Source organism: Nothoprocta perdicaria, unplaced genomic scaffold (genome assembly GCF_003342845.1).
Source record: "Nothoprocta perdicaria isolate Ctin4 unplaced genomic scaffold, notPer1 scaffold_4, whole genome shotgun sequence".
Classification (NCBI taxonomy): Eukaryota; Metazoa; Chordata; class Aves; order Tinamiformes; family Tinamidae; genus Nothoprocta; species Nothoprocta perdicaria.
In genome coordinates, this window is record NW_020455643.1 from 5,531,280 (window position 1) to 5,543,512 (window position 12,233).

Below are 12,233 nucleotides of genomic sequence, written 5' to 3' on the forward strand. Positions count from 1 at the left end.
CCTCACTATACTTAAGGCTGCTCTAGGCACAGTGAAGAAATATTATGTTTACTTCTTAAGTAGTTAATTTCACTGGTATAGATTAATTAATAWGAACAGTTCAGAGTTCAGTTTAATAACAGTGATAATTTTTACACATAAAAAAAGTTTGTTAACTTGTAGGTATCTGAAAATGTCTGTAAGAGATGGGTATGCAAAACTGAGAATTGAGCTTTCAAATACTGCAGTTCTCGCCTTCATTAATCATGACACCCTCATATTCTCATACATCTCTGAAAAATGTGCATAAATAGAGGACAGGGAKTCTATCAAATTCTTGCTGAATCTTCAACCTTTTACCATATACCATATGTATCCCATCTCCTAAGACTAAGCCAGTGTTGGATATGSTTTAGAAAAAAAAGGAACATCAGTTCCAGCTGGCTTATGTGGTTTAATTTGGGAAGGGCTAACTGCAAAGTGCAAAAATTGCTAGAAAGTCGGTGAAAAACATGTACACTGCTAAGAGTACAGAGCTTTCTATACAGATTTACTTGATCCCAGGTGCAAAATGTGTTTGCAAAGTGAGTGATGCCTAACTAAAGGAGAAAAAAAAAATGTGTTTAATGTAAGATGCTCCCACACTGAACGCCCAGATATTCAGGCAGGGAAAGGCTGTGTCGAGCATGGCAGAACTGCATTACTGATATGTATGCAGGCAAAGAGGCAGAAAGAACGATGCTTCCTTGGAGCTTTATTCACGGGAAGCCACTGAGGATTCCTCTGTTGACCCGCACTAATGCTCCTTGTGTTTTGTTGCAAAGAGAAGTCATCAACTCAGTTCCGCACGAAGACGCTGGAGCAGGCGGGATGCTGTGTGTCACACCGTGTTGTCTGTGTGTGGAATAACATGTTGGGATAGATTTGCAGGACTCRTGTGGCTTGCAAAAGGACACCTCCAGGCAGACTACTATGACCAGCCGCTGGCTTTTCTTAAACTTGACAACTTTTTTCAGCAGAAATTTATATTAAAAAGAACAAACAAAGGTCTAAGGTCACCGAACACATTTGCACTCCATACCTATAACAATCCTAAATCTGCTTATGTTGTACCTTAAGGTAAATTTGRTTGGGTTGTAGGGACAGAGGTAGTGCCTTGATGGCTTCCCTGTCAGGATACATGGACACCACCCTGCAATGCCTATTATAGACAAGGTTGCTACTACCTAATGGCTTCAGTGACTGTGCCCTTGATTTACCGGGGTCAGAAATGGGATCATTAACCCATGTGGAGGTTGATTGCCTTTAGATAGAGTTATGGAGTGTTACTGTGCCTTGGCATGGCTAGGCGAGTATAGGAATTTTTATAAACATTTTTATCATCTTGGTTTTCTGTAGAGCTTAATAGCAGAGCTACAGTTCAGAGGAACCTTYGTAAACTTGCCAGATATCATGTGTYTTGATTTGGGTACTCCAGTTCAAGAAGGATGCTGAGAAACTGAAGGGGATTCTGCAGATGATCCCAGGCTAGTATCTTCTTGGTGAAGGTGGGAATGTGATAGCAGCAAAGTACTTGGAGAGAGAGGAGAGAGAGCAGAGCTAAACTCCTCTTGGTAGGAATATGTGGTAATAATAATTAAAAAAAAAAAAAAAAAAAAAAAAAAAAAAANAAAAAAAAAAAAAAAAAAAAAAAAAAGGTGCAAATTCTGGCTTTGGAGATTCAGGCTCACATTAGGAAAAATTCCAGGAGGAGTGCAGAGCAGTGAAACTGGTTACCCTCAAAGGTGCTGGGATCCTCCTTCCTGTGAGGTTTCCGAGGTTCAGCAGGATAGAGTAATGGTTTGCTGATACAGTGTTGGCAGTAGTCCTGTGAGTGAGGTACTGAGCTGGATATCCTCCAAAGATCCCTGCAGAGCTAATACTGCATGAATATATGATCCTATTCACTTGAAAAAATTAAGTGTGTGTTATTTTATAGAACTACAGCTACACGACCTTTGCCATTGTGAWCTCTGATGTGCAAACCAATGAAGCACATGGATAATTTAGAAAATGCAACACAGCAAGATGCACAAAGGCACATCTAAACAGCACATTTATTTACCTGCTAAATTGAACAGGATSTGCAAAGATCTGAATATTTTGCACATCTCTAGGGAAGATACTTTTGATAAAAACTCCAGAATCCTTAAGGACAACTGAAGTGAATTTAAAAGATTCCTTGGGGGTTTTCCAGAGAAAAAACATGCAATCTGTCCGTTCAAACATGCTTAAAATTAGCAGGGTTGCTTTAAACCCTTGCACTATGTCTCACTTTGAGTACTTTGCAGAAACAAAGGCAAAATGCATATGGCTTTGCAAGTTTAAACCATATGTCAACTCAACTGGATTTTAAAGGCAAGCGTTTCTTAATCATTATTTAAATAAATAATGTGGCATATTCAAACTAATTTGGCTTCTTTAGTTGAGCTCAGCCTAAGCTCTGTTGCTTTTGCTGCATACAGAAGAATTTGGATTGCAGATGGAGGATTGATTGKCAAAACCTACATGACAGGAAGATTTGAAACACTGCTGAAAGTGTGTGCTATATTGCCTGCAAGTTGCAAGCAAGTGATTTTCTATATGGCTTTGCAATGAAAACAAAATAGTATTTCAGTGAACAACAAACATTCATTGTATCATTGTTTTCTAATGATTCCTTCTTTTCAATGAATTTCAAAAAGCTAAACTCTACTTTGCCATGAGGTAGGTTCATCTATTATATGGCCAAAATAATGTTATCTGGGAGTAGGTCTTTAAAGAAAGCAAATGCCTTAAAATATAAAAAGAGAGGTGTAGTGTTGTGCTGTCAATCAGCTGTCCATCACTGTGAGAAGTTTAGTACCTATAGCTGCAGKCTTTCTAATTGATGGTTCTGTCTGGTGTTTGAAAAGCTGTAAATTACTGATGCTTATGTGATGGACTGTCCACGTATGGATGAAAACGGCACCACACTGTTGCAGCGTGTTTAAAAAAAAATGATTTGTTGAAAATTGACTTGGAGAATTTGTCCTGGAGGTCAGAGCTCCATTTAGAGGGCTCGTGCTTCCATAGAAATGGTTAGAAATGCCCCAGATAGGCCTCACRAGTAAATGAACGGTTTTGATATATGTACCTGGCAAAGATTTTGATTCATTTAAATGGGAAAAAATAAGTGGAGCAAAACGGCTGGGGCATTTTCTAAGTAAATTCATCAGTCATTCAGGAACTATGCATTTAAAATACCCATAAATAATAGAGTGCCCTATCTAAAGGGAAGGCTTTTATTGATGCGTACATGCAGTGTCACCCTGAATTTTCATTTTTAACTTATCGTTTCCTTGCATTTAGAACCAGATCAGGCAAGTTATTATTATTATTACTATTTTATTATCATTATTTTGCTTTATTTTAAAGGCATTATTTTGTGTGATGAATAAAATAAAGTTGATACAGTTGTTGCAGCTTTAAAATGACTTTCAGGTAATAAGCAATTGCTTCRAAAACTATTTACCTTCAATCAATTTTTAATATTGGAGACTGGAGATTGAAAAAATAATGTGGTAACTATTGTGTTTTGCCACTGGTATTTGTGAATCCCCTTTACTAATATTCTTACAATATGTTGTAGCTCTTTAAATGTCTTCTTTCCCCTCTGTGATGATGAGCATGGGAGTGATTATGCTCCAAAGGCAGGAAGGAGGATGGAAGTAGCGAGAAAGGAACACTGTGGACGAAGGTTCTGCTTTTAAATGCTCAAGTCCCTCAGGTTTACTAAAGAAACATAAGAAAGCTAACGTTTTGTTCTTGTTGTTGTTGTTTTTAATAGATAAAAAGATGGCCTACCACAAAGTGCACGTGGACCAGAGAGCCCAAGGGCATTCTCTGTACATGGACAACGATGACCTGCAGGCAACGGCACTGGACCTGGAATGGGACATGGAGAAGGAGCTGGAGGAGCCCGGCTTTGACCACTTCCGCTTGGATGGTGCAGCCCAACATCCTCCAGGGAACTCGCAGAGCCCCGACCTTGACCTGGAGCCCATCCAACCTTCCATGTCTCCCAAAGGAAGATTCCAGCGTCTTCAGGAGGATCCAGACTACATCTCACGTTACATGAGACAGCCACCAAAGAGCAACCGCCGCAATTTCTGTCAGATGTTTAAAGTACTTTGCACTGTTTTGATYGTATTTATTTTGGGGATTTTGACAGGATATTATGGACACAAGAAGTGTCCGCCTTCCTCAACATCTCCAGAGTCAAATAACCCTCATGTCTTCCAAGAGATTCTCAAGGAAATCAAAGCTGAAAATATTCAACAGACCTACAGGTATGTAATCTTGATGTATTTTTGTCTAAATGCAACCAAGTGCCAAAGTTAAGTTTTCCTGTGTTTTATGTGACATCTTATTAACAAATCTTCAATATTTCTTCCTGTGCTCTATTTTATTCTGATGCCTGGGAAACTTCCCATACATATGGATGGGAGAAGAGAGAATGGAACTAGAATGCTGTGCAACAGCATGGAGTTTTGTGTAGATCATCCTGTTTGAGAGAAAATTGAGTTTGCTTTAATAATATTCTGTTGCTAAATATCAATATTACCTTGATTGTACACAAATTGGAAAACAGTCCAAATGAAGTGGTGGGAATGGAGAGAAATAAACTTGGTAATTGAGTGAGCTTTCAAATGGCTTGGTTAAATAGCAAGATTTTTGGACTCAGTTTTATAATACGTAATATTTTAAGAAATTCCCACTTAATCACAGTGACAACTGAAGTGGATCCTGACTTGTTTTGCAGTCCATGAGGTGAAAGTAAGCCTTTAGTCTGCATGGATGGTAAGGTGGAAAAAATTGTGATTGTGAAAAATTGTGAAAAAAACTGTGATTGCTGAGCACCCAAATAGGCAAATTAACTCTTTTTCCCAATATGATTTTAAGAGTTACCTGATTATAAAGGTAACTCAGTGTTTTAATCCAAAGGACCTGTTTTATTGATATGAAGGGCTATGAAATACCCACTGATTCCTGTCACTGACTTGAATATATAGATGCACGCGCGCACACACACACACACACATACATTTACATTTATTTAAATTTGTATTTATATTCATATTTATGTGTGTTGAATATGGACTGCTTCCAGTGCTTGGAAAGTGCACTTTTCACCATGGTATCAAAATACACCATTGGCCCGAGATAAATAGAAATTATAATCATTTTCCCATAGCAGTGAATGTGGAAGAAACCAGGTTTTCTGTCCTAGTTTTGAAAGTTATTTCTATATAAGGGAGGAAATCAACTTGCCTCAAGTTTATGAAACTGACCTGAAACTGTGGAAGTTTTTACTTTTTTTCCCCCCCCCCATGATAAAGGGAGTGCCTTGATGGCTTTTTGTCTCTTGCAGAGCGGAATGTATTTGAAGTTACAAAAGATTGTTGTAGTGGAAGTCTAAAGAACTGGGCTAAGAAGATCAGAAGTAAATCAAAAGTATTCTTATATATATACACACACACATGTACATAAAATATTTGATACGCAAAACTAAAAAATGCCGTGTTTCAAGCCAAGCCTTAACTAAATTCAAGGAGAAAAATGTATGAAAGTCTTGATGTCATTTCTCATTAACTGATCCATCTCTATTTGATAGATGTAATTACTTCTAAAAAATGATGTAGCTGGTGAATAATTGTGGTATGGAAGGGTAAAAAATCAGCTTCCTTATCTGCTTGGGAAGGAAATTAGATTGAAGCCTATCAYGAGACTTTGACATGAACCAACCATCTGAAWGAACTGAACTATACAGATTGGGTATTGTGAGAATTACCACAAATGATAGAGAATTTGGTCAGTCCTAGGTTAGTATTCCAATAGATTRTGTTTGGGGTTTGGGAATCGCTTTTCATTTTTTATTTCAAAGGATGGCATAAAAACATTCAGTTATTTTAACACTTTTCAAACTATTTCAACCTGCTATTAGGATCTTAGTGAGAATCCAGATCTGAGAGAAGGGAATTATATAGCTGKTTTGGATCTTATGAAACTTAGGCTTTATTTTATTCCTCATTTCCTTATCTTTTTATAAGCATATACAATTCTTAGAATTTCAACAGGATGTACTTGGCTGCCTATCGGTAATATATATAAATAGCTAAACAATACTTAGAGTGTGGTGCAGTACCCAAAAAAAAAAAAAAAAAATCCAAAGTTTTGGTCCAAGGCAGAGTTCTGTGTGTTGTAAATTGTATGTTGTGTTCAGTGGTTCTCCTGCAGCATCTGTTCGGCAAGAGTTGGAGCTGTTGCAATGAAACCTGTGTGTACGTAGCCCCACAAATACAAAGCAGGCAACATCTGTTCCTTGGAGAAAAAGAAAAAAAAATATGACAAAATCGATATATGTTATTCTAAGACTTCTTTCAACTTAATATACTTTGAATTATGAGGATAAGTGGCAGCTGCTTAAATTGCAATTTCTAAATGTTACTCAGAATGACACTAATTTAATTTTCATAGATTACTACTTGGATCAGAATCGATAATAGTGAGAAATTTGGTTAACAGTCCTGAAGAAGGAAATAGGAGAAAAATGCACGCTGGACGTAGCAGTACCAGTCTTACTAACCAAGTGCACATCACCTTGATGTGCTTGGAGATCTGGAGTAAGAACTTTCTGCTACGACAAAATCTCCTGCAGTCAGGTGAATTTTGGGATCTTCCGGGCTTTGCTGCAAATTGGAAGTGCAATATCTCCAAAATGTTTTCTGGTACATCCAGTGGGCATAGTTAGAAAATAATTGTCTGTGTTTAGATTCTGTAAGCATCATAGATCCTGAGTCTTTAGAATAAGTAAAATTCAGTTTTCACAAGTGATGAACATGACTAGATGTGGAAGTGTTTGAGGTTTATAATAATGCTTTGGATCTGAAGATTTTGAATAAATGGTGACACCCAGTGATTCTAAGTACACTGTCAAAATTTCAAAAGTAAATGAATCCAATTTTCTGTGAAAACAGACATTGTTGAATTCTTCTTGAAAACAGAATTCTGTTTGCTATTATCACTCAAGTGCATCTGAAAATTCAGCTGTTTTTTCCTTCCCTGTGTGCATAAAGAAAGAGGCACTAATGATGCATTTTTATCCTGTTTTTATTGTGTATCTGCCAGATGCGGTTTAGCTATATAGTGTTCATTATTACATAATTGAACTATTCAGCAGATTACTGTTTATAATGAGTGGATTGAACTTCTGTTGCCAAATTAAAGATCAGAATGCCATTAGCACTGTGCAGTGTCAGTTCCTTCCCACTACCTCTTAGGCAAATTTTTCCTGACCTATTTTCTCTTGGAAGATACAAGAGATAAAAATAAAATTGACAGCACTGTGGCATTCTGGTCACAAAATTCGCTAGTGCCAAGGTTTTGTTCATCGTGTGTGGTGTTAAGCTTTCACATTTAACAATGATGAATATTTAAGTTTTATGCAAACAAGAGTTCATTGGTTTTGCCATTAAGGATTGAGTTGAATGTTTATAATGAAATCAAAGAGGACGAGTCTGAAAGTATGGAACGTAGCCAAAATACCATCTCTAAGATCTCTAATTTTGTAACAAATAGTACTGCCCAGTGTGACAACTTTTTCTTAGTGTTTCATATTCTGTTTTGAATAGTGAATTGAACATTGCAAAGCATTCACATAGAAGAAATATAAAAAATAGGATTTTAGTTTTGTATGATGTTAGTTCAAGTTGCTCCAAAACAGAAAAAAAGGAAACAAAATCCTAAATTTCCTGTGAAATATGAAGCTACTATGTATACTCAGTGGGAAGCTGTAATTTTGTTCTGATTTCTGTAAATTAAAACAGATAAACAGAAAGATTAATGTTGCATAGTAAGCTGAAAGAAAAGTAGACTGTTGTGTTGATCTAAGTCTAGCTATTGCATTTGGTTTATCAGATTAGTTTATTTTCTCAAGCATTAATATTAAAATTGTAATAATCTTTTATACTACTTCACCATGTAACTCCTTTCACAGTTCGTGTATCTCAGTGGCTGTCAAATTTGTGACAAGTGATAGATCATATTTGCAGTCAACTTAGATACTCTTTTCCATGGTTAAGGATGTGGGGTCACACACAAAAGAATTTTTTTGTCTATTACTCTCCATTTCTTAAACTTGTTACTAAATTGTTTTTTTTTGCTATTTTTTTTTTCTTCTCCTGTGAGCAACAGGAAGGTTTAAATCCTTTCATAATATGTCTGGTTGTAATAGGTGTCCTTTGGAGGCATATCTCTCCTTTCTTCCAGCTGGTCATATCACCTGCACAATCTCACAAATCCATCTGTGGTAGGAATTGATTCATCGCTGGTGCCCAGCGTTATCCACAACGGAAGCTTTACTGCTTCAAAAGGCATTAAGAAAGAAGACAGCAACAGTTCCCTTATACCATCATTGCCAAAGAAACAGAAGTTCCTATACAGTGAGAAAAGGGATGTACTTCACTTTCTGGAAGTGAGATAGGAAACCGCCATTTGATACCTAAATGTTTCATGTCTCTATCAGGTCTTTTCAGCTTTGTTAAAAACTTGAAAACTTGGAGCTTCAAAACTTTTCTCTTTTTTTTCTTTTTTTGGTAAAAAAAAAAAAAAAAAAAAGGATGAAATATATATCCAGCAAGCAAAACAAGTCCAAAAAGTCTGCTCAGCAAAATCAAATTTTGGTGATTTGCACTGAATTACATTTCCAACCTGCTGTTTGGCAAAGCTTTATCGGCTGTTGCAGGAATGAGGAATCGTGGCAGGAGCAAAGTTTTGTCCCTTACAGTAAGGGACTGAGGGGGATTATTCTTGAAATGAGAATTCTAGTGTGCCCATGGGCTCTGGTGGCTGTTTCTCCTGGGAAGGACTCAGGAGACTCTTCTGAAAAGAGTTAGTAGTAATGTCCAACAAGTGCAAGTGTCCCACCTTACCCTTTGCCAAGAAAGAACGACTTCTATAGAAGAAAGATGCTGTGCTCCTTTCCATAAGGGTTATCTCTGGACCATAACTTGGTGAATGTAGGCTGCTAATATGTGGTTGTATAATGTGTTATGACTCCTCTGCAAATAGGGAATATCTGGACCTTGAGGTGTTAATAGAAAATGTCAAACATAGCTCTTCCATTGNTTTTTTTTTTTTTTTTTTTTGTATAGACAAAAGCAAGAAGCATCATATTGATATAATACCTGAAAAGCAGATGCAAATTTGTTCCTGTTAGCGTCAGGCAGTTTTTGAATAAGATCAGAATTTTGCCAAAAATATCTTGGCTTATGGTTTTTCAGCATTGTAAGGATACATTTAATGTTTCAAGTCCACTGTATGGTTCAGTGAGAACAATTTTCCTGTTGATTATTTTTTGTAAGGATAACCATAAAAGTATATTGAATTTTGGATGTTAGATTTGGGAAGTCATTTACAGTAAAATCTGATTTTGTATTATGTCGGTATCCTTTGTAAATGAAGTAACAGCGTGTTGCTTTAAAATAATTTTTCTAAGCAATATACCAGTGTGGTAGAGGAATGAATTAGATGCAATAAGCTGTGTATTCACATTGCCATAATAAGTAACTGGTCCCTTGATAAATTTTCTTATCTGTCCCAGCCTACATGAGTGGTTTCTGCCTTATTGCTTGTTTCTTAAAAACAGCATGCAGTTCTGTGCTGTAGAAAGAACATCAAAATTGGGCCAACTTATCAGTTCATAAACTCTTTAAATGACAAAAAGTATCTAATTTTCTCTTAGAGATGTATGAAAATAACAGAAATATTGTCAGACCTCTGAGACCTGTGCTCAAGAGGGGAGAGGCAGGAGTGTTGTGTATGTGTTGTGTATGTCCTGCCTGGCTATAAGGGAATCGAGAACGACGCATTGGAGTGTTTTAGCACAACAATGTTTTTCCATTTTGTTTATCTTGTGGAATTACAGAGCGTGTTGATGAGCTAGTTGGGGATTTTTAGAAGTTCTTATTGTAGATTTTTGTTTTTGTTTAGTCCTTCTTTCGTACGTCTATTGTTGTGGTGTAGTACCTCATTTTAATGAAACATCAAACTGGAAAGATGGCTGAAGACTCATGATTCACAAAGTATTAATGAGTTTGTGTAGTGTTTGGCGTACTTTTTATATACTTTAGGTTGTTGCAGGCTGCGTACTAGACTCATTCTGAAGAGAGGAATGCTTATTTAGGCAATTCTGCTTATTCAGATTGCCTCAAGTGACTCTTAACGGCCCAAAAGGCAAAGTTTAGGAGACCCCTTCATGTTGCCACTCTCCAGCTTTATGAGTGTCACCAGTTCCTGTTTCATTTAACAAAAGAATCTGAAGGCAAAATCATGAGTGCTATTGAGGTGACAGCCAATTTTTATTGTGAGCTGGTGTCAAAGTATCAGGGGACTTGGGAATGGGGCAGATTTGTTCTTCACTGTCGCTTCCTGGATTATTTTAGCAAGTGATCACAGAGACATACTTAAAGAGAGGGAGAAGTTAAACCTTCCAGAATAAGGGCCCTTAACAATTCAATCAGCAGCACTGGATGTGCTGACTATCTGCTAATTACCTGAGCAAGGGCAATTGCTCTTGCCCAGGTGGCTGCACTGGGGTTTGCACCTCTGCTGCGCAGCCTGGTTGGAGGGTGGCCCCAGTATCTCCAAGGAGAACRTGGTGTGGGACAATGCAAAGAGCCCTCTTGGCAAATTTCTGGAGCCTTGGACACATGGAAATGCCTGCTTAGGATGCATCTCATCTGCAGACTGTAAAGCTGAGGCCCTCTGGTCCTCTTGAGATGCAATATTGGAGGAGAAAGCTGCAATTCGACGGTCTGCGCTGCAACAATTAGCAATTAGTTTCCTGCCTGTATACATAAATCAAATTAACAAGGCCTCGAGGGGGAAGAGTTTTCTCTGCCAGGTTTGGTGGTGCTTTGACATCAAGCTCCCCACAGTCAGCACCTACGACAGCTCTTTACTGGAGGCCTGCTAATAAGTCAGATTGCTCCCAAATTTATCAGGAGCAGCAGGACGGCAATTTGTGGCGCAGTATTAAGTTACCATTCATGCAGCATTTGTAACTGAAACTAAGGAGCCTTGCTAGGAATCGATCAGAGATAATGAAATTGATATTGTCTGAATAATAATCAATTTTAATAAGCCTGTTCTTGTGTTGCCTTGCATTAAGGGGCTTCTAGTCTCAGCTCAATTCTCTTGGAAAGGTGATGAGTTTCTGAAGTGCAGGAGCTGCCATGCTGAAACAAATAYAAAATGTATTAAGAAGTTGGGGCTTTTCTGGTTTGGCATTTCTGAAGAAGGCTCTTTACAGAGAGTATAGTAAATAAGTCTGTGTATATGTATCATTTTTCTCAATCTCACTAATGGATGACCTTTAAACATATAAGTCTTGCATTTAATATAAGCTAAGGTTTCCCAAGCATAGGTGTATTTGGTCCAGATTTATGTAGGTGTTGGTGAACTAGTGCTTGTCCAAATTAAGACATTGAGCCTCATTCTGCTTATTTTCTTGGATATTTTTCAACATTGAAAAGACTTAAATATTCCAGTTGAAAAGAACTTTATCAATTCATGCATTGTCTTTTTGTGAGCTGTAAAAACTGAAAAGCTCATTCAAATATTTCTCTCAAAGTTTTCTAAYGGCTCTGAAGCAAAACTTTTCGGAAAATGTTATTAGTTTCTTTATTCTAAATGAGGATTTGTTTTTTGTCTGTGTGTTTTCCATCCAAAACAAGTTTTGGTCCTCAACTAACTTAATATCCTAATTTGTCTGTTGCAAAAGCTAATTTTTTAAAGAAGGGAGAAAACTTGACAACTTTTTTCTCTCTCCAGCTGTTAAGAAGTGATTTGAGTGTCTTTGCATCAGAAGGTAGGATATGGCTCAAGATCAATACCATAGCCCTACATAATACGATATAATCCTACCTGATATAACATGCCCAAATTTTTAAATATGCTTTGCCAGCTCGTTTATCCAATATTTGTGCTTTGCTTTCTGCAGTATGCTTGTGAGCAGGAGCCTGTAGTCTGAAGAAGCCTCAGAGCTGCAATGGATGTGGAATTGGTGAAAAAGTGAGCATGCCTTTGATGGAAATGTTGTGTTTTGTTGGAGCGGGGCAGCTGCGAGTCAGCACAAAGCTCACTTATTTGCAGTCATTCTCCTGACAGGGCAGGAACGCGTTCCTGGTGGTTCT

The 12,233-nt window shown here is 37.4% G+C and overlaps 1 protein-coding gene across 1 annotated transcript in view; it reads left to right on the forward strand.

The window, feature by feature from the left end:
• Nucleotides 1–12,233, forward strand: part of NAALADL2 (N-acetylated alpha-linked acidic dipeptidase like 2) — a 224,557-nt gene that overhangs the window by 17,627 nt on the left and 194,697 nt on the right. Inside the window, exon 2 of the mRNA XM_026045231.1 lies at nt 3,827–4,328. Coding sequence (XP_025901016.1) covers nt 3,827–4,328 — 502 coding nt within the window. The remainder of the gene's footprint in view (nt 1–3,826; nt 4,329–12,233) is intronic.